The following is a 22,184-nucleotide window of genomic DNA, read 5'->3' as shown; positions in this document are numbered from 1 at the left end:
GGAGGAAAAGCTTGAACCGTTCGGTTGAGCTGCACAGGATGCTCTTTAAACGAATTCTACACATTATTTGCAGCTTGAGAGAGAGAGAGCGAGAGAAGAAGGTGGTTATCTCATTTTTCTCACGACCTGAAACCGGCTGCGTTGTCAAAGGACAGGACCGCGCGGGGGGGGTGTCTTTTCTTGTTTCTTCGCCACCTCTGTAGGCGGTACCTAAAATGGCCTTGTTTGATCATTGGGGAATGACCGATGACCGAAACGGAAACTAGGCGAGGCTGTAGGTCAGTGGACCAATAAAATATTGAGGTGTGGCTCCAGGTGGGCGTTGATAGAGACTAGGGGCGGAGCCAGAAGCGGAAGTGTGTCTCGGCTGATCTCTCGCTGTCATTCGCCACGGTCGGTTCTTTAGAGAGAGGGGCAGCCAAGAAGCTCGCAGGAATCGGCTGGCTCTGTCGAGAAACGAGAAAAGAACCCGAAAACGCAGCGACCTATGAAACCGGTCGAGTGGGGCTTGTGAAAGACCCGCGGAAGAATATTTTGAACAAGTTGCCACGTTAACAAAGCTCTTTAAAAAACAGTCCAGATCAGAGGCAGCTGTGTCATTGAGCAGGCAGGACACGTCAGGAGAAGAGAGAAAAAAAGCTGAGCGACTTCACTACAGCCAGCTATCAAAGCGCTTGTGTAAAGCCTGGCCAGACGGACAACACCTTACTTTCAACCCGAGGGAAGGATCTTGATAGAGACATCGTCGAGGTCGAAGGTGGTGATCATAAGGTGAAAAGAAATGTTAATCGACTGTGTTCAAGCTGTGCGGCTAGCTAGCATTCGCGCTAGCAGTCATTGGCTAGCTTGCTAGCTAGAATTAGCAACTATTGGAAATGTTAAGCTAATACCTATAGTTTCAGGTGACATGTTTAAATATGTAATTGTCAAATAAGCAGAGGCCGTAGTGAAAATTGTTATTTCCGACTGTTCATACATCCTATTTTGATGAGAAATACTAAATATTTGAGGGTGGACTCATCTACTCGGGACAGCTGTCAAACAAGGTCGCGTCTGGTTCCTAACGTATTTGATGATGATTTTAGATTTCATTTGCTCATTAACTGAACGGAGCGAAACCGTCCCGACCCCGAGAAAGGAGCCAGTTGGACACAGCTGGGTTTGCAGCTATTTGTGGCAGCTCAGCTGTAGACTTACAACCTGGCAACGTCACGGCTTTATAATTAGCTAAAGATGTAACATTAGCTCCCTGTTTTCAGGAGTCCAGAGAGACGAGGTTATTGGTGACAGTGTCTTTTAATGACGGGTCCTTTCAATGATCTTGGAACAGGATCCACGGGGAAGCAGACAGTGAAACGTATCTTTCCATTTTGTCTATTGCAGTGTGTGAATCCTTTAATCTAAAATGGAATGATGGCGGAAGTCCACTAACTTACACACTCATGTGTCTTCTCCCCCAATAGGACCAGAAGATCACGGGATAGTATTTGTGTGTGGGGGGAGCAAACAAATGGGGGATTACGGGTTTGGAGTCTTAGTTCAAAACAACACTGGCAACAAGTCTGCATTCCCAGTCCGAATCCACCCGCATCTGCAGCCCCCACACCACCACCAAAATGTGTCGCAGAGCCCTGCTGCCTTCATAAACAGCACCACAGCCACAGGGAATGGCACCACGGGAGGCTCCCCCTGGCTTTTCTCTGCCTCAACCACACACAACAGCGTGCAAGATGAAATCCTGGGGGGGGCAGAGAAACCCAAAACACAGCAACAGGAAATGCAAGAAAGTCAAGAAAAGCAGCAGCAGTTGTCCCCTGGGGGTCACCAGGAGGGTGGAAGTAGCGGTGGGATCATCTCAGAACTGGAAAAAACCCGGTCAGACGAAGTCAAGACGGACAACGGAGTGTCTGAAGGAAGTAATGGAAAGGAGAAGCAACTCCGCCTTGAATCTCCTGTTCTGACAGGTTTTGATTACCAGGAGACGTCTGGTCTAGGGGGCACTGGTCCGGTCCAGTCAAGTACAACCTCCTCATCACTCACTGGCTTCAACAACTGGTCAGCTGCGATCCCAACAGCACCATCAACCATCATCAATGAGGACGTCAGCTTCTTCAACCCGGCATCTGCCAACAATGGGCCCTTGCTGTTCCAGAATTTCTCACATCATGTCAGTCCAGGGTTTGGTGGGAACTTCTCTCCCCAGATTGGCCCAGCTGCTGCATTGTCCCAGCATCACCCAGCTCCCCCACCACACCCCCACTTCCAACATCCCCACAACCAGCAACAACGGCGTTCCCCAGCTTCTCCACATCCGCCGCCTCCCTTTCCACATAGGAATCCTGCTTTCAGCCAGTTGCCACATTTGTCCAACAGCCTGAACAAGCCACCGTCCCCCTGGGGCCCAGCCAGCTACCAGAGCCCTTCTCCCTCCCCCGGCTCGTCCACCTCCTGGAGTCCCAGCGGTGGCTATGGGAGTGGTGGTGGTGGCTGGGGAGGGTCTCAGGGCAGAGATTATCGTAGAGGGCTGAACGGTGGGATGACCCCCATCAACTCCATCTCTCCACTGAAGAAGACCTTCCCCAACAGCCATGTGGCTTCCCAGAAGTACCCCCGAAACAGCCCCGCAGGCTTCAACCCCAAGTCTTGGATAGATGAAGGAGTCGGACGAAGCGATAATATTTTTCCCTTTCAGGTCAGTTTGTGATAGTGTAGATTGGAATTAGGGATTAATGATTCCTTTGTGATAAAATTATATTATTCATAAGTAGTTTCAGTAGTTCACCACTGAAACAATCAGATTTAGGTTTGCTGTTCATTCTGCTGTTACACTCAAAATAGAAATGCATAGACATGGTTTCTGTTTTCCAGCAGAACACACACACATACGCACACGCACACACACACACACACACACACACACACACACACATAGAGGGCTGGAGGAGTGGAGAGGAAGAGACCCCATCGATGGAATGATGAAGATGTTTGAGCAGGTGGCTCAAACACAATCATGGTCGCTGCTGTTATGATGGCTCACTTCACACATGCACAAACCTCTGATTCTCACAAAAGGGAAGGGTAGAACTAATAGGACTGAGGGAAAAGGGTAAAGGGAGCACAGAGATAAATCCACTTTATTGATCCAGCCCTGATTTATAGTGTCAGATGTTAAAAGGAGGGGTGACAAAGGGAAAGTTGCTGCAGGCATCAGCTACTCACCTCATGGAGTAGATGGCATTAAATTGTGTGAATAATTGTCCACCTTTGTTGTCTCAGGAGTGGGTCAGTAGGTTGACAGCATTATTACCTGGTCTCACAGACCACTATTGAAGAGCCTCTTTGCTTTTATTGTACATTTTCTCCACAAAAGCTAATCTCCTTCAAGCAGGAGACCAGTCTAAATTCTTAAAGTGCTTCTTGCACTGACTGTCGCACTGACACTAATGTCATCGTGCACCAGAAGGCAAACGGCAGGATGTTGTTCCGACGTGTCTTCATGTGTCCGAACACAGCTCACCTTGGAGCCACTAATTTACTAATGAAGCGCAGTCGGACTCAAATGTGAGGCAGAGGGGCCCAGAAGGCTGAGACTGCTTTTGCAGCTTAAAACTGGCTCATTTGGTCCATTCTGCTCGGTCAAGGCATCTCTGTGCTTCTGCCCTGACAGCTGGAGGATTGGCCGGTGATCGTGATTTCATATTATTCATAATCAGTTCAAAGCAAAGGTGACAGAAATTGACGGCCATACGGTACTGGTTCATTTCTATTTCCAATCTCTGACGTGCATGTGTGTTTCAGTGCATTTTATACAAACCAACTTTAGGTAGGCTGGTGAGTGGGCGGGTGTGTAAAATCCTTTACAGACAACAGCCAGAGCAGCATGTAGGCAAACGACACCAAAACGTATAATTGTTAAAAAGCTGTTAGCCCAACAAACGCAATAACTTCAAGGCTGTTTTATTGGTGTCACGATTAGCTCCCCCAATTGGACTTTTTGTACTGGTCAAAATGAACCTTGGATACAATGACCTGGATGACTGAGAATTTACACAGACGTCAAAATGAAAGAATCAACGGCTTTTGGTGTGGAATTCCCGATGGTCTGCAGTAGACATCATCAACGTTTCGCTCTTGTAGCATTGCCTCTATTGCGACATACCTGACTACAGCGCTTCTATACCCATGTTTTCAAACATTCTGATGTTGGGATTGCCTTGGGCCACATACGCAAACCCAGAAGATGCACGTTTACAGCAAGGCTGCCCAGCATTAGCTCATTACTTTCTCTAAACTTCATATTAGAAGCTACACACACAGAAAATGTCTGCTGCAGCTTTGACGATTGCACAGGAGCCAGTCACGGGGCAGCTAACTTATTTCACGGCCCAGAAGATCAGAAGAAACTTCTCTGTGCCTCTTTATTGTATAGAAATCAGTTTTGTATTGATTAGCTGTGTCCTCCCTAATGAAGATACATGTCCAAAAGCATGAATCTCTTGCTTTGATGGAAGCTTTTCATCGTGCATTTATGTTGAGTATGTGAGCACACTACAAACCAACTCTAGCCAATGAGCCGCTGTGGCCTGAGATTTTGGGTCATTACCTCGTCCCTGTGACACTGTCAAACTGGAGTTGTTTTTTTCCTTTTTAAGCCTAATGAGCGGCCTGAGCTGAGCTGGCAAGCACAGAACTGCGCCGCTCATACAGCCTCATTGTACCCTCCTCGCACCCTTGACAGACGCTCTGCAACAGGACGAAAGAGCGCCTCTGTGTTCGAATGTGCACAAACTGATGTATGCTTGAGTCCTAATTAGTGCCTGGCTTATGTCTCCTACACATTTGTCCCAACAAAGGAAGAATACAAACTGGAGTCTATATTGCACTTAGCCCAGCTCTTTGCATACAATAAAGGAGCAAGTTCACTTTAATCCATCAGTGTAAATATTGCTGGAACTCTTGGCTCCACCTCAAACACAGGCCACCCTACAGCCAGCCATTCAAGCACTTGGTTAGGGTGGTGTTTGACAGTCGGGGGTGTATAATATCATGGCAGGCCCTTTGAAATGCTTTAACCAGGAAGAAACATAATCGCAAGCATCAAAAGCTCAACCTGCTTCCCTTTCCTGCCCTCCTTTTCATTTTGCTTTACCTTGCTATGCGTGTTTCCTAGTTTCCATCATTTCATTTCTTTCATCTGGCATTTTCCCCCCTTCCCTTCTTTCTCTTCTCTCCATTGTCTTACTGATGTGATTAGAGGCACACGAAAACAGCAACCTTCCCAGCGGTGACTTTCTGCAGGGTATTGTGATACTCCCCGCTTTATAAAAGGCCATAGATTCGTATATAAGACTTGCGTTGTTATGCTGTGACTTTCTCACCTCTTTCAGTCTCTCTCACCTTCCATTCTTCATCATTGAGCTGGCGACATGGAAGATTAATGTTTGAATTAATCACCCGCTGCACGCTGTATTTAATCATTCTGTAACGCCCTACATGTCATGAAAGGAAGGAGGTTAGCTTGTCCCTGTTTAGAGGCTATTGCAAACAATCTGTTCCATTCAATTAGCTTTCATTTTTTCATGTTTCCAATTAAAATGCAGCTTTTAAAGGTTTCATGATTTGAATATGAATGACTGTGTTGTACTTTTTACATTACATGACTCACTTTACTTTGACATCTTATTTTCTTCTGACAGCTAATCCATATTAGCAATAGCTAGCAGCTTGTGCAGTTCACACTGTACGGTTGCATTGTGGCAGGAACATTCTGGGCTTGAATCTGTGAAGGTTTCTCCCCGTGCCTGCGTGGGATTCTCCTGGTGACTCTGGTTTCCTCCCACAGTCAAGTATATGCACATTTATGTTGATTAAAGACTCTTGTGTGAGCGAGTGGCATGTGAACCCTGCGACCAGTCCAGGGAATCGATTGGCCCAGTTTGTGTTTATAGGTGCAGCCTTGGGTGAACATGGCTGGGCTCTCCTGCATTGTAACGCCCGAGCGTCTCGCCACCACCCAAACGCTGGGCCTGTCACTGTATTGTGACGAGCAACCGTATATCATGCCTGCATATCTGTTCACACCCTGCAATCTGTCACTGTACTCTGCCGATCAGCTGAGGGTCGCTGAGAGAGTACGGCGCACAAATCTCTGTATTAATCACTGTCTGCCACCTGGCTGGCTAATGCTTAGCAACTACAGATGACAGACCTATGATCATCCTGTAAGGTCATCTCCACATGATTGCCCTGTACTATTACTTGGGCTACAACATTTTTTTGAGACTTGAGGTATATGTACTATGCCCTTGGCCAATCCTGTTGCCGCCAATCTATCATCTAAGACTCTAATCATAGGCAGATAATGTTAGGTTGCAAAACGAGCTAACTTTTTGCCTCTCATGATTCTGTAGTGTTTATCTGGAGTAACCAGTGCTGTCTCTGAAGGTTTGCTTTATTTGTTCCCCAGTTATTTACTGCAGTTCCCTAAAGATCCCGAGGCGGACGTGATAGAACAGTCACCGCTGTCATGTTTGTTTTGAGAGAAAGAGTTTGCACGGGTTGGATTCTTCCTCTGCCAGCTCACTGGGAAACGCGCATCAGTTTGAGTCCAGTCCTGAATCTGAACACAGCAACGTTTCACGACTACATGTCCTATCAGCAATGGTAGCTGCTGAATTTTGGGAGACCCTGCAGACAGCATACATTTGCCCAGATCGACCCCTGGTCACATGGTGTGCAGAGGCAGGCTGTTTTTCTGAACCCTTTAGCATTTGACCCTAGGGACATGATGGTGTAGCCTTGTATGACCTGAACTTTTCCTCAGATAGGCTGGTTTGCTTTTAGTCCTTTTCCATTCAGGTTATTCTGATTAACATAAGAATGGATACACAGCGGAGCTTTTAAGCACACCTGCATTTGTGTGGAAGACAAAGTGGTGCAAAGTGTGATAGACTAAACCCGTTGGTTATTGTAGAGGTTGAGAAACCTGTTGGGTAATTCTTGTTCTGCAAGACGTCTACATCATTGGTCTATTTGAGGAAAGAGCTTATCGCTCTTTGAGTCATGACCTTTTTAGGCCACTCCTACAAGGGTGAATTGGACATAAACCTGCACATTAGAAAATTTGATTTTCCGCTAACATAACTCTAACTAACTTTGACATATTGAAAGAGTTTCTGTTTTCTGAGTTGTATGAGATTGGTCGTGACTGGAAATGGCATGAAATAGAAATGAGGAAGGGAACGAGACGGTCGGGTCATATTTGATGGCTCACAAGACTCTCACGCACTAACCCTAAACAGGACCAGGCATTCTTCCTGTTTTGTGATAATTCTTGGACAGAAGATAACCAGAAAAGTGATCCCTGTTGTCGATATGCCGTCATCAGTGGCTGCTTGTTTAGTTTGATAGAGGTGGAGTGGAGACAGAAGCCTTATCAGCGTAATACTGTGTGTGTGTTTGTTTGTGTGATTATGAGCCTTTGCTTGGTGTGTGTGTGTGCAAGCTAGTGGGTGTCAGCATGTGTTTGTGTGTGCATACAAATATTTCTAGTATGGCTGGTATGCCATGGCTGCCCCAGTTGTAGGTGACAAAGCTGTTGTTCAAGAAGGGTCTTCTGTTGAGTTGGTTAGTCAGTTTGCCAACACAACACACAAGATGGGAATTGTGGTTCCACACATAGGAAAAAAAAAAGAAACCTCTCTGTTAAAGGGGTGTATTTGTCAGACTTTATTAAAAATGGGTATGTTCATGCTCCTGCTTTTATTAATTGTGATCTGGATCCTTGTTGTCTCCACAATGACATGTCTCCACTTTCTCCAACCTTTAGGAACGAACCAGGTCTTTTGACAGCTTCAACTTGAACCCGCTGGAGAGTTCTCTGATCGACATTATGAGAGCTGAACAAGACACTCTGAAAGGTGAAGAACACCGAACTCTGCACACAGATAAGCAATGCTGCAATTTTCCATTTTACACCCTGTTATTACTGAGTATTTTTAGCACACGTGTGATTCACAGGTAGTAGTTATGCTCAGCCATCACATCCTCAGACATAACATACTCTCCACAATATGTGTGAAGTTACCTAGATATGCTACTTACCGGTACACATTTTATTACCAAGCTGTGTCTTAATCCTGCATCGCTATATCCTTCCCTATCAACTTTTTTTAAACTTCAGATGAAAACAAATGCAATTTTTGGTTTTGAGATTGCAGCCTGCAGAGATTTTGGGTTTGATGAGAGCAAAAGCTCTTGCTCAATTCAAGGAAAGGATTTGCAGGAGCTGGAAGAAAACCCAGTGGAGCCAATGGAGATGTTAACATGTTTCAAAGAGCGACAGCCTTGTGCCCTCCCACCATTGAGAACCTTGACTTTTTTACAACTTTGACACCTTTACCTACATGCTACTTTAAAAACACTCTTGTTTCCTCATGCAAAGCAGCCCAACATCTCACACATCTCATCTATCACACCGGTGACGTATGAATGGTGTCTGCTTCGCTCTGCAGCTGTGACTTGGGATGATTCCTCCTCTGTGTTGGGTGCTCTCTGATAGAGCTTCTACCTGAACCTAAACCTATTTGATCTTGGTTTGCTGTAGTTTATGCCAGCTGTTTAAACTCTCCATTCAGTTCTAGGTGATTGCGTTATAGATTGCTATGGTGACTAATTGTGTTCCTCCTGATGATTGCCATTTAAGTGTTGAGGAGTTGGGTAACACATTGCCGTTTGTCTAAAAAAGAGTTCCTCAGCCCACGAACAGAGTGACCCATTGTTAGATGGGATGTGGTGGGAGGTGGCACACACAGCTAGCTCTTAGAATTATGCTATTTTAGCCTTCATTAGTTATGAAAACCTTTTTGACCAAACTTTTAAGCACCATTTTGAGAGAAAATGCAACCCAAAGAGACGAGTAACCAAAGAGATTACTAAAAACATGCAGTGGTATCTGTATCCTTCAGCTGAGAATCAGGTCTGATGCTACAACATTGTAGGAAGGTCTCTGGTGCTTTGATGCAGCTTGTGTGGGGATGGATGGATGGATGGATGGATGGAAATTAGATGGATGGATGGAAATTAGATGGATGGATGGATGTATGGAAATTAGATGGATGGATGGATGTATGGAAATTAGATGGATGGATGGATGATGGAAATTAGATGGATGGATGGAAATTAGATGGATGGATGGAAATTAGATGGATGGATGGAAATTAGATGGATGGATGGATGGAAATTAGATGGATGGATGGAAATTAGATGGATGGATGGATGGAAATTAGATGGATGGATGGATGGGAATTAGATGGATGGATGGATGGGAATTAGATGGATGGATGGATGCGTGGATAAGTAGATGCATGGATAAGTGGATGGATGGATGCATTGATAAGTGGATGGATGGATGCATTGATAAGTGGCTGGATGCTTGATGCATGGATAAGTGGCTGGATGCTTGATGCATGGATAAGTAGATGGATGGATACATGGATAAGTGGATGGATGGATGCATGGATAAGTGGATGGATGCTTGATGCATAGATAAGTGGCTGGTTGCTTGATGCATGGATAGATGTATGGATGGATGGATGCTGTGGCTCAGCTAAGAACACATGGGGCTGGTCCAGCTGCTGACCTTATTAACCTGGATGTGTAACTCATCATTGATGGTCATTATCAGTCTGATTTACATTTGTGTAATAAATCACCTTGAATAAGACGATTCTCATAACTGCAGTCAATCCTCTCTAAATGAAAATCACTTTAGTCCAACTCCTACAAAGAACCCTTCAGAATCACTTGATAGTTTGTAAGTTAGTGGTTTTGTTCACATCAGGTCTTCAGTCAAATATAAGAATGGTTTTATTCCCTCGTAATCAAATCAAAGATTTGCTTTGAGCAGTCACTCTGCTCCAGTTGTATTTTTCTAGATTATTAAACACATCTCATGAACACCGACTGCACCCATGCACGAGCATGCTACTGTGCACGCAAATGTGGCACAAATTTGCCGTTCCAGCTGGAACATATTGAACAGAACGAGAGCAAGAAAGCAAAGGGAACCGGCCAGGAGAATGTCTCCAGTAGAAGTGGCTTTGAATGGTGCCCAGCATTGTACTGACAGAAAGGACCCCTCTGTTATGCCCCCCCCATCCTACACACACACACACACACACACACACACACACAACACACACACACACACACACACGCGCGCACACACGCAGACACACATGCACTTGTGTATGCATACGCTTTGACTGTTGCTGTGCTGTACACGTAGGCAGCCAGAAGCTGTAAATAATAGGAGGACAGAGCGGATGGTCCATCTACCTACACCGTTAAAGGCTTTTAGGGTGGCGCCCTTAAGTTGTGGTCGGCTTTGACGTTTGAATGTTCTTGCAAATAACTGATGAATTGTGAAATAGTTCTTGCATCTTGTGTCAGCATGTGCAAAGTTGTGTGGGTGGGGGGATCAGTAGACGGGTCAACACAAGTGAAGCTCCTGGGCCAACACGTGACCCGTCCTGGTTGCTGGGATCTGCTAGTCCCAGTTCCGCTTTGTTTGTATGGCATCTTCAGTGATTACAATCTGCAAGGTGTCAGGGAGGGGCCTGCAGATTTCCCGATGACCACACCACTCACGGGGCGCCACGCACGCACGCACGCACGCACACACACGAGCACGCAAACAATGGCTGCACTATTTCAGCCCTGTTGCCTGATGATCCTGCTGCAGCCTTGCATAACTTGGTGGCTTGTTTGGCATCATATGGTGTATTTGTGCGGCTGTGCTCATCGGGTCTGGCATGTGTCTTGAAAACGTGTGACATTAGACACAAATGAGGAAATGGATGTCAGTCGAAAACCAGGAGGCCGTCAGCACCTATGAGGCTACAGGCCTCTTTCATTTTACATGTTGGACCTGGTTGTGTTCTTTCATCAAGTGTGTCTCTTCTCTCTGTCTCTGCAGGTCGCCTCGGTTTCCCTCATCCAGCGGGGGACAACCCTCTGCCCCTCAATGGTACGTAGAGTTTGCAGCTATCAGTAACCATTAGCATGAAAACATGAATTGCCTAAATATATAAGTACAATAAATAAATACAAAGACTATCGCTAAATATAAAGTGCTTATTAATCATGTAATGCAATGAATACTAATGCAAACAGATGGCAGAATAATTAGAAATAACACCTCCCATCAGTACCAACCAGCTGGTACTATATTACCAGTACTATAGTACCTGTATTGGTGCCATAGTACCTGTATTATAGCAGCGGTGCCATAGTACCTTTATTATAGCAACTGTCCTATAGTACCTGCATTATAGTGCTGGTGCTATGTTACCCGTATTATAGTACCATTACTATAGTACCTGTATTGGTGCCATAGTACCTGTTTTATAGCACCCATGCTATAGTACCTGCATTATAGTTCCGGTGCTATAGTACCTGTATTATAGTACCAGTGCTATAGTACCTATATTATGGTAATGGTGCTATAGTATCTGCATTATATTACTGGTGCTATGGTACTGGTACTATAGTACCTGTATTATAGTACCAGTGCTATAGTACCTGTATTATGGTACTGGTGCTATAGTACTGGTACTATAATACCTGTATTATAATACCTGTACTATAATACCTGTATTATAGTACCGCTGCTATAGTATCTGTATTATAATTTTGGTTTTATAGTACCTGTATTATAGTACTGGTGCTATAGTGGTATAGTAACTTTCTCACTATTAAGGGTCTGTGTGGCCTGTGGATGTAAATAACTGGATAAAAGGTTTACATTTGAAATGCCTAAGAGGACATTTTCTTCTGACAGTCATGATAAATGATTGATGGAATCACTGTCGTCTGGGGCCAAATTACAGTGGAGCACGTTTATGTCTGAATGAATAACAGATCTTCTCCTCACCATTCCTGTAGCTGTCAGCAGGCTAAACTAGACTCTGCAGCAAAGATGACACCATAAATCCAAAGGAGTCCAAGGCAGTGTGTGTGTTAAACTCACATTAATTAGAGGCGCTCCCCTTGACCTAAAACAACATGGCTCAGACTGCGTTGCAGTTTGTTTTGCTCTATTTGCAGAGGTTTGTTTGGTGACGTGAGTCAGCATGTGTGATTTATGCTATGAGCAAGCTTCAACATCATCCTCTCTGGAGACTTTATCATCAATGGATGTTAACTTCATCATCAGTGGATGTGTTTTACTGCCTCAAATGCAGTTGTTTTCGCTGTACAGAACACCTGTTCTGTCCATGTGGACCTGAATATTCATGTGTGTTTCCTGCACACCCACATTCGACCCCGTGTTTTAGCCTTTGAGGCCAGCATGTTTAGCCATTCTGGTTCGCTCTTCAGCAGATGAGATGGGTCATGTGGTGATATCACATGATCAGGCGCCATCATCAAGCCCTGAGACAGATGGTGGCAGAAAGTAGGGAGGATTCAGAGGTGGCACACCATTGCTCTCCCTCCCTCTCTCTCTCTCCCCTCTCTCCCTGCCCATCTCCCTCTCTCTCTCCCCATCTCTCTCTCCCTCTCTCCCGCTCTTGCTCCCCACTAGCATACACATATTGGATTCTTCATTGTCTTGATCTTTCCTCACTCAGTCTCATTTTCTCAACCCCCACACAGCTCTTTATCAACTTGTTTCTCCATCTCTTCCAATCTATTTTTCCCTCTCTCTCTCTCACACATACATCTTTTTATAGCACTCTGCTCTCTGTCAATCTGCTTTGCTGTGTTATACTCTTCTCCCCCCTGCCCCTCTCTCGCTGTCACTGAAGCGATTGAGGATTATTGCTGATGGGTTTGTCCTCTTCCTCTGCTCTGCTCTGATCTGCTCTGTCTCTCTCTCTCTCTCTCTCCCCCCCTCCCTCCCTCCCTCCAGGGAGCTGAAAGGAAATATATATATATAAATGTGGAAAAACTCGGGGCCTCAACCCATCTGAAATATGTATGTGTGCATATCATTTATATATATTTCCTTTCAGCTCCCTGTGAAGAGACTTTATTTCCCAGAAAGTGCATTAAAATGGGAATGTGTGTGTACACATGACAACCACAGCGTGGGTTGATGGACCTGTTGGATGGGTTATAGAGGTGTTAGATTATGTGAAACAGAACCAAAGTAAGGAGTGCTGTTTTTTGATGATCCTCCTTATGTTCGGTTTATGTATATTTGATGAGCTACTGCTGTGCTCCAGTTTGGATGCTGGGGATAACCACTGAAGAGGGACATAAAATGACCAAATAATAGAAATCAGGCTAAACAGTTGCAGTTGATCAGTGTGTTGCAAATGCTCTGTCAAAATTGTTGGGTCACCCGGACTGAGCAGCAAAGAACACATCACTTATTGTGAAATCCTTGCCACTTCCACAAACTTTTCCTGGTATTGGCTCTGGTTGGACGTCTTACTCACTTTTGACTAATTGCTGTTGCTGCTTTTCTTTCCTGGTGTTGCCAACAGGAGCAAACTAACAAGAGAACCACAAACGCTGGAAATCAGATCAGATAATTGGCTTTGTTAGTGTTTTCTGCTCATAATCGTAATGAACCCTTTAATGCAGGAGTGAACCCTTTAATCTTTTCATTATCTCACAATATCCACGGTGGACCTCCGAGTCCTGAATTTTCCACGTTTGTTTTTTATTTCTGCCAGTCTAGAGGAGACTGTTTTCTGCTAGTCAGACGAGCTGCTTTCTCAGACTTTAATCCAGTTCTACCAGGTTTCATTTAGATAAAAAATATGTTGTTTAGATGAAATCAGGATGGTTGTGGTTCTGCTGGTCAGAAGACAACAGAACATTCATTCCTTGTTATGAACTACCTGGTGCCCTCGTTGATATCGTCTTCTATAAGGCTTTTATTGTTCTTTTATCCTTTTCTTTTGGTTTGTCCCTACTCCACATGCAGCCAGGAATTATAGCAGAAGACGAGGTAAAACCTACTCTCAGATATGACGTCATTTTCCCATCTTAAATTCTGCTGCGGCTGCTGGGTGCTGCTGTGTGAGCTCGTTGGTGACTGCTGTTGATTGGGAACGACTATCATGTTTTGTCTGCATGATTGTGTTAAGCTTTGTTGTAACCTTGTGATGTAATTTTTTTTTTGGCATCTTTGTGTTTTATTCTGCTTCTCTTTAAAATTCTGTGATGCATCTCTATGCTCAGCAGCTTCATCGGTTTTTAACTGACACACAGCACAGGCACATGGATTTGCAGCCCGTCTCTGAGCTCAGGCTAACTCTGTTGCACAAATCTGTATAAAGCAGCTCAGGGCATGTTGTATAGGAGCCATGCAGGCCTTGACCTCTATATCACACTCACATGCACATGAAGCTACATGCACATTCCACTCAGAAGCTATTTAGATTTACCCATCAGGGTTGGGCTAGCATAAGAATGATCCTACACCCACATTTTGCAAGACAATGCATCTACAAATATTTCACAATTGAGATAATATTGCTGCAGTTAACAACTGGTTGTTAATAGACTTTAAATATTAAAAACAATGCAGAAAATTAAAAAGTGCTGCAAGCTGAACAAAGAACACATTACAGTGTTTATACATCAGCAAACTAGGCTGAACCATGTAGATAAGACTCTGTCCCAGGGCTAATGCTCATAAATTCAAACTATTTGCAGCTCTTAACATGCCCAGACAGGTGAAAATTGAAGCCAACCCAAACTTTAAGGAACATATGTGCATGTTTAGTCTTTCACAGACAACTCTGCATGTGTCCACAAGCCAAAATTAACACACATACACATGAATATGATAAATACCTCAGTTCATTTACTGTTTCTGTTTCTTCTGCTTTTAAATTGTTTTGGTAAACTACTGCTTTTTGGTTCTGTCTACCTTTTATACGCTGATCTTGTGCTTCACCATAGTGTTCATACCTAAAATTAGGTCTAAAATTATGTCTTCACTGATGAAATGGAATCATGTTAATAATGTGCCAACTAATAAGATGAAATGGGTAAAGAGTCAAAACGGTGTGGCTGCCATGCAGTGGTTATTGTGGTCTTTTTGTCATCATGTCATCATTTCATTCCCTCATCTCTCCCTGGAATTAAAGCCTTTTTTGCTGCTCTCTCTCAGGCCACTCATCTCTCTTCCCCATGGAAGATGGTTTCCCAGACGATGAGCGTGGCGATCAGGGTCTCATCGGCTTGGGCTCTCCACACTTTGCACATCAAAACGGGGAGCGCATCGAACGCTACTCACGCAAGGTTTTTGTGGGAGGACTTCCCCCGGACATCGATGAAGGTATCAGTATTAGTTGTCTTAAAGTGGGACATTTCTTTCCCTCTGGCACAAATTGACCATGTTGATGGGATCAGTTCAAAACAAAGAAGAACACCCAAACAGCATCAAACCTGTCTAAGCTCATTTCCATATGCTGTATTTCAGATGAGATAACAGCCAGTTTTCGGCGTTTTGGGCACCTGTTTGTAGACTGGCCTCATAAAGCAGAGAGCAAATCCTATTTCCCCCCCAAAGGTTTGTTTCAAAGTTATTACACTTTCATTTTTCTGTCTTGTCTCGCAGTCTGATTTTAAAGAAATACCCCTCCTTCCTATCAGAGCTGCAGTTTAAGTATTTTTTGCACTGAATTCCAATGTGACCCCTCCTCGCTGTTACTTGCGCACACAGCAGCATCAATAACGACACTGTGTTTGTACAGGATACGCCTTCCTGCTGTTCCAGGACGAGAGCTCCGTGCAGGCTTTGATCGATGCCTGCATCGAGGAGGACGGCAAGCTCTACCTTTGCGTGTCCAGCCCCACCATCAAAGACAAGCCGGTCAGTGGGAGCACACACACAGACACACAGGCACGCACACACACGGACACAGGTACACACATACACACAGTGTACACACAGTGTCTTAATGAACTCACAGCAACTTGCTGATGTGACTTTGAGAGTGACTTTTATCAGCAGTCAACTGTAGATTGTCTGAGCGGCTGAAACCTGTGTGTTTTGGTGTGCGTGTGTGACAGGTCCAGATCCGCCCCTGGAACCTGAACGACAGTGATTTTGTGATGGACGGATCTCAGCCTTTGGACCCCAGGAAGACCATCTTTGTGGGAGGTGTCCCTCGTCCACTTCGTGCTGGTATTCACCATTTTACAAAAAATTTTTGATGTTGAAACGTCCGAAAGGGGAAATAAATAGATTCTTTTCTGAGTCTGTGCACAGAAAATCCCACCTTGCTTCCTATAAACCTGAGCTGTGCTGCAGGGTGGAGCTGTGTGTGTGTGTGTGCATCTGTGCGTGCGGGGGTCTGTGGTTTTTATCCAAAAGTGAGCGTTTTTATCCTTCCCAGTGGAGCTTGCCATGATCATGGACCGCCTCTATGGTGGTGTTTGCTACGCCGGCATCGACACCGATCCTGAGCTGAAGTACCCCAAGGGAGCAGGGCGGGTCGCCTTCTCTAATCAGCAGAGCTACATAGCTGCTATCAGCGCTCGCTTTGTGCAGCTGCAGCACGGAGAAATCGATAAACGGGTGAGTGAGAAGAGAAGAGGCGGAACGTTTCAGCCTCCCCTTGTCCTTCTCATCGGGATCAGATCTGCTTGTTTTCTGACAGTGAGCAGGCTTTAGGATGGGACTGTCCACATCCAGTCCGGCCGGGTTTTCTGTCCTACCAGGCAGGAAGTGCTTTCAGCAGTGAGAGTGGGATCCCAGCAGGCCTGGATTTAGACAGTCTTGTCCTAACCCTGTAGTGGTTTATTCTGTCCTCAGCTACAGCTGTAAGCTCACAGCTTTGGAATTCCACTCTCACAGCTGTGATGGACACCTGGATGAGGTTCAACAGGACTAAAGGCAGCGCTGCCGTGTAAGCAGCAGTGGGGAGGCTGGTTCTTCATTTGCATACCGGTAATTGTGTCAGCTGAGCTCCTCGCTGACAGTGTCTGTGACATGTCGGTGGCTCGTTTGCTGAGCGCCAGCGAAGGCAGTCAAAGGTTTAGGGCCATGTGAGAGGAGAGGGAAGAGCCCAGCCAGGCGGCCGCCATTTTGCTTTGACGTCACATGTTGCGTTGCAGGTGGAAGTGAAGCCATACGTGCTGGACGACCAGCTGTGCGACGAGTGCCAGGGAACCCGCTGCGGTGGAAAGTTCGCTCCCTTCTTCTGCGCCAATGTCACCTGTCTGCAGTACTACTGCGAGTACTGCTGGGCCGCCATCCACTCACGGGCAGGCCGAGAGTTTCACAAACCGCTGGTGAAGGAGGGCGGCGACCGGCCTCGTCACATCTCCTTCCGCTGGAACTGAGGGCGGCGGCAGGTAGTGCAGGAGTCGCATTCTTGTACAAATAAATGCACTTTTCTGTTGCTGGTTCTGTTTTTGCTCTAATTTGACTAAAATCTGTTTCTTCTTTTTTAAGTTAATTTAAAGAAAAAAATCTATATTTTGAGGCTAGAAAAGAAAAACTGGAGTTATATCCAAATATGTCCAGCAAGGTTGGCTGACCTGATTTTATTTATATGTCTGATTATGTTTTAATTATTTTTACAAGTTGTGGGGTTCATATTTTGCAGAGTTTGAGGTGTGATATTATAAACTGCTGTTCAATTGGTATATTTTTCTCAGTGATGTATTCAATTTTCAATTTGATGGCAGACACCCCGAAATGAACACTCTTCATTTGACTTGTTTGGTAGCAGAGCTGTCTCTTTTCCTTCTTTATCTGTAGTTTTGTTTCAGAGCAACAGTGTGTCAGCAGCTTTCTTTGTTTCTGAGGTTTCTGAGAGTCTGTGTTCCTCCAAGAGGCTCCAGAGCAAAGGTGAAGCAATAGAAGGCTGTGGCTTAAGAAGAGTGCACTTATTTCCACGTTCTGAGTGCAGATCCAGGATGAGGCCCCCAGTTATTAACCAAAGCTGAATTAACCCACCAGAACCGAGGGCCCCTGCACAAGCGTTCTTTTCCCCTCCAGCGTCCACATGTTTAAAGCTCAACTTTGACGACATTGACAAGGTCACAAACACGTCGGCGTTACTTGAAAACCACAGCGAAATTCTTGGCAACATCGATTTGGGTTTGATCGCCATCATAACGCGGAAAACTAATACCTCAAACTTAGCTGCTAACGTGCCGAAACCATTCAAACAACAGGAAGGAGGCCGAAGATGCGGCCAGCTGTGGTCGTTCTCTTCCTCAGAGGGAAGCGGTGCGACATGCAGCCTGGCAATGGCACTTTTCTCCTCGCTTACGTCATCACCTCACTTTTTGTAATTAGACCTGGGGTCGTGCTAAAGGACTGAGCAGAGCGTCAAATCATCCCCCCCAACACCATCACCGTGGCCCCTGTGGCTAAAGTTTGCCGCTAACAGGAGGCCAGAGTCACTGCTTAGAGCCCGATCCAGATGTTTCAGGAAAGGTGATGGTAGCGAAGGTGTTCTGCCTTCCCACAGAGCTTACCCCCCCCCCCCCCAACCCCATCCCCCCCCACACACACACACACGCACACTACCCCTGCTGCTGCCTCGGCATCTGTGTTGTTAAAGCGTAACTGAAGATGGCGTCAGCTGTGTGTTGCCACTCCCACCGACTAGTTTAACTTCCTTTCTCATCTCTTCACATTTAAAGCTTTTACAAAACCACCTGAATCCAGCAGATTTACTGATGCCAACACCCAAAGATCAGCCACACACACACACACACACACACACACACACACACACACACAAACACAAACACACCTTTAGACACTCACACAGACACACCCCTTCACGGGCTGTAGGCAGGAGGGAGTGTGTTGTGCTGTCTGGGGCAGCTTCATGTGCATGCCCTCAGCTCTGCCCTCATGGACACTGCCCTCAGACCTTTAGAAGTTCAAAGTCTTTGTGAAGAATTCTTTTCTACACGCCTGCTGATTTTTGCTACAGTGTTTTCTAGCAAAGTTATTTTGTCATGCACATGAGAACATGGATTATTATGCACTACTTTTCTAAAGATTTTCTTTTTCCAACAGTCATATTAGGCACATTTTTCAGAGGGGAAACTCCTTTTTGCAATACCTCAATTTTTCACATTGTGAAAAGTAGCTTTTGTACTTTTGTTACTGAGAGATCTGCATATATGGAAATGTTCATTTAAAGAAGAAACCTTGACTGATTTCAATAGATTTTATTTTCAATTATGCTTTTTATACATTTCAGTGCTGAGGAAACTTGACAGCTTAGTGTGCACCTGTGTGGATGTGTGGTCTCGGCTTTTCTAGATAGTTAGGCACCATCAGCACGGCCAGAATAAAAACCTCAACCAGGATCAACTAGTCAGAAAAAGGGAAACTTCTGTCTGGCTTCCTCTTCCTCGGTGGACTTAACTCCCGTTGACTGACTCTCGCATCACAAGAGTGGATGTTTGTTGTTGAAATATTTTAGTATTTGAAAAACTGAGTCTATATGCGTATATCTATATATTCTTGAACTAGCAGCTGTGGTAATCTTTAGCATGCATGAGGAAAAACACATTTGAATTAATTGTTGTGGTGTGCACCAAATGTTGTTAAGGACCCCCCCTCCCCAGACATACATTCACACTCACTCACACACACACACACACACGCGCGCACACACCGCTCTGACCTGACCTCATCGCCCCCTACTGCGCCTGTTGACCTCCCCCCTCCACTCGCAGACCTCTGCAGGATGTTCGCCAAACAGATAAGACAGGCGAGAAACGAACTTTGCAATCAGGCAGTGCAGAAGTTTCGAGCATCCTCGTAGAACACTGTTAGGGTAGAACAAAGACTTGAGCCCCCCCAAAAAAGCCCACCACCCCCACCCCACCCAGGCCATCTTTACTACCCAGAGGAAGGGGAGCTTAAAGACTTGAATGTGGTAAATGTTGCAAGTTAACTTCAAGTTGTTATGTGCAATACTTCTTTTGAACCCTTTTCCAGATTAAAAAAGAAAAAGACTCTTTGCAATGTAATTCTTTAATGCCATTTTTAATTGCAGACATTTAATGAAGATGTTAATATGTTTTTCACAGTCATTTTCTACTGTTATTGTAATCCTTTTCATGCTGGTGTTTGTAAAAAAGAAGAGAAATCAAACTATTTGTACTAATATAAATAATTGAAGTTATTTTTCAAACATTAAAAGGTTTTGTGCTCATTTGCTTATTTTTATTTTAAGCTACTGTGATTGATTGCATTGTAATTATTAGGTCAACAATGTATTTAGCTGTTTATTGGTATATTTTAAATTGGAATGTATAATTGATTTTTATAATTTTGATCAGATTTTTGTTATATTTTTGAGGTGAAGCTTTTAATATGTTAAAGTGTCTAGTTTTTACTAATTGCTATATTGTGCTCCACAATATATGGTTCACATTTTCTGAAGGAAAATAAATATTTAAATATTTGTCTGTTAATGATGTTACTTAATGGCAAGATTTCAATAGTTTTTAACTGTGTATGGGAAGGTTGTTGTATTTATTAATAGCAGTTTCTTTTTTTACTTAAGATATCACCTTAATTTTTATTGTCATTTCACTTTATAAGTTCCTATTTTTGTATTTTCTTTTCTAATTAAGTTATATAATACGGATATGTTCCATATTTCTAGGAGTTGGTCTGTAGAAGTGCTAGTGAAACCGAAAAGAAAATTCTAATGTTATTTAATTGTTTGCAGCCAACTATTTATAACAGTATGCATAATTTTTAAATATTTGTAATGTGAAATGTTGAATGAAATAAATCTTAACTGTGATGAAAATGCACTGCTGGTCTTTAAATCCATGATTTCTGCCGCTGCTCCACACGTTACTCACATCATAACGCGCTTCCGTTGTACAATAGTCTCCAGTTATAGCAATTAATCTATATTTATTCATAAAGGACTAATCTAATTAGGCTTTAAGATGTTTATATAGCCATAACAATTAAAATTTTTCCCATTTGAGTTCTTTGAATTTTTCCTTAACACGTTTTCAAAAGTCTAAATAAGATAAACAGTCTTATTCTGTCACCAGAATTGAGACAAGTCATTAAGAATGACGTCAAATCTTTCATCAGCTGCCGGTGAACAAGCAGGGTTCTTCCATTATTGAATATGGGAGAGTTTCCTCTCAGAAACTTGAGTTTTGTATATTAATATTGGAAAAAAATATGGCTGTTAAACTATTCCTGAATATTCCTGCGATATTCCTTCATCCATGGAGGGGGACCCACAGCGCTAAATGAAAACAATTATGTTATTAGACATTATAAAATACACATTTATGAGTATAGTATTATTATTTGTGTTATCCATGACTAAATGCTGACATTCTGGAGATTTTAAGGGCCTCTAGAAGAAGTTCACAGCGGTTTGACTGTTGGTGCTCTTCTCCTTTGTGTCGTTTGGACCGAAAAAGCCTCAACATGTGACACATTCACGAAAATAACATTTTCTGAGACTGTCTGCAGGTTTTACAGCGACGGTTCGAGTTACTGCTGGAAAACCCTCAACAGGATCAAAAGACGGCTCACTGGGGCCGCCTGCTGGTCGAGTCTGAGCAGACATGATCGATGACGCTCTGAACTGCTGCGACAACTACTACTACTACTGCTGCTGCTACTACTACTACTACTACTACTACTACTACTACTACTACTACTAAATCTATTGCTAATATTACTACAACGTCTGCTGCTACAACAACAACAACAACAACAACAACAACAACAACAACAACAACTACTACTACTACTACTACTACTACTACTACTACTACTACTACTACTACTAAGATTTAGATTTTTACAAAAACACTTTATTTACAATTTCACAGGGACACAAAAAACCACATTTTTAAATATGCAAAGTGCAATTGGTCAATTGACAGAGCAAAGTATATTCTTTTGAAACCACGTGTTAGAGAATTGGCTGAGGTTGTTCATAAGTCTATAAAAATAAAACTAACCTCAGTCTGCAGCGGGCATTGCAGCGCCACACTGGTTGTTCCATTTTTTTGGACTTATGGTCTTCAATGCATCCTCGTTCTCCCGTGGAAGTGTTAACCACCTCAAGTTCCACTATTTAAGACTCCAAGTCTTAAATGGACCTATATGTGTGTCGTGTGGCGCTGAGAGTATACTGCTGACAAAGGAGCTATATTTCTGTTTTGCAACTGTCCAAGACATGTAAAAT

The 22,184-nt window shown here is 44.0% G+C and overlaps 1 protein-coding gene across 2 annotated transcripts; it reads left to right on the top strand.

Annotated features, from left to right (window-relative positions):
- The first annotated feature begins 375 nt into the window (after positions 1-375).
- On the top strand, positions 376-20,772 carry cpeb4b (cytoplasmic polyadenylation element binding protein 4b). Of its 2 annotated transcripts, XM_057053949.1 has the most exons (11): positions 376-771; positions 1,464-2,692; positions 7,829-7,919; positions 10,979-11,029; positions 13,940-13,963; positions 15,134-15,301; positions 15,446-15,535; positions 15,720-15,838; positions 16,039-16,153; positions 16,365-16,546; positions 17,086-20,772. In XM_057053949.1, the coding sequence occupies exons 2-11, from the start codon at positions 1,511-1,513 to the stop codon at positions 17,311-17,313; spliced, it is 2,250 nt and encodes a 749-aa protein (XP_056909929.1). In that variant the 5' UTR covers positions 376-771; positions 1,464-1,510; the 3' UTR covers positions 17,314-20,772. The 2 variants fall into 2 exon arrangements, with proteins under 2 accessions (XP_056909929.1, XP_056909927.1); XM_057053947.1 differs by lacking the exons at positions 376-771; positions 13,940-13,963.
- Positions 20,773-22,184: the final 1,412 nt, after the last annotated feature.

The sequence above is a fragment of the Takifugu flavidus genome, chromosome 14, assembly GCF_003711565.1.
Source record: "Takifugu flavidus isolate HTHZ2018 chromosome 14, ASM371156v2, whole genome shotgun sequence".
In the NCBI taxonomy this organism is placed as follows: Eukaryota; Metazoa; Chordata; class Actinopteri; order Tetraodontiformes; family Tetraodontidae; genus Takifugu; species Takifugu flavidus.
The sequence above is the reverse complement of the archived record's forward strand: the minus strand, read 5'-3'. Positions and strand labels throughout refer to the sequence as shown.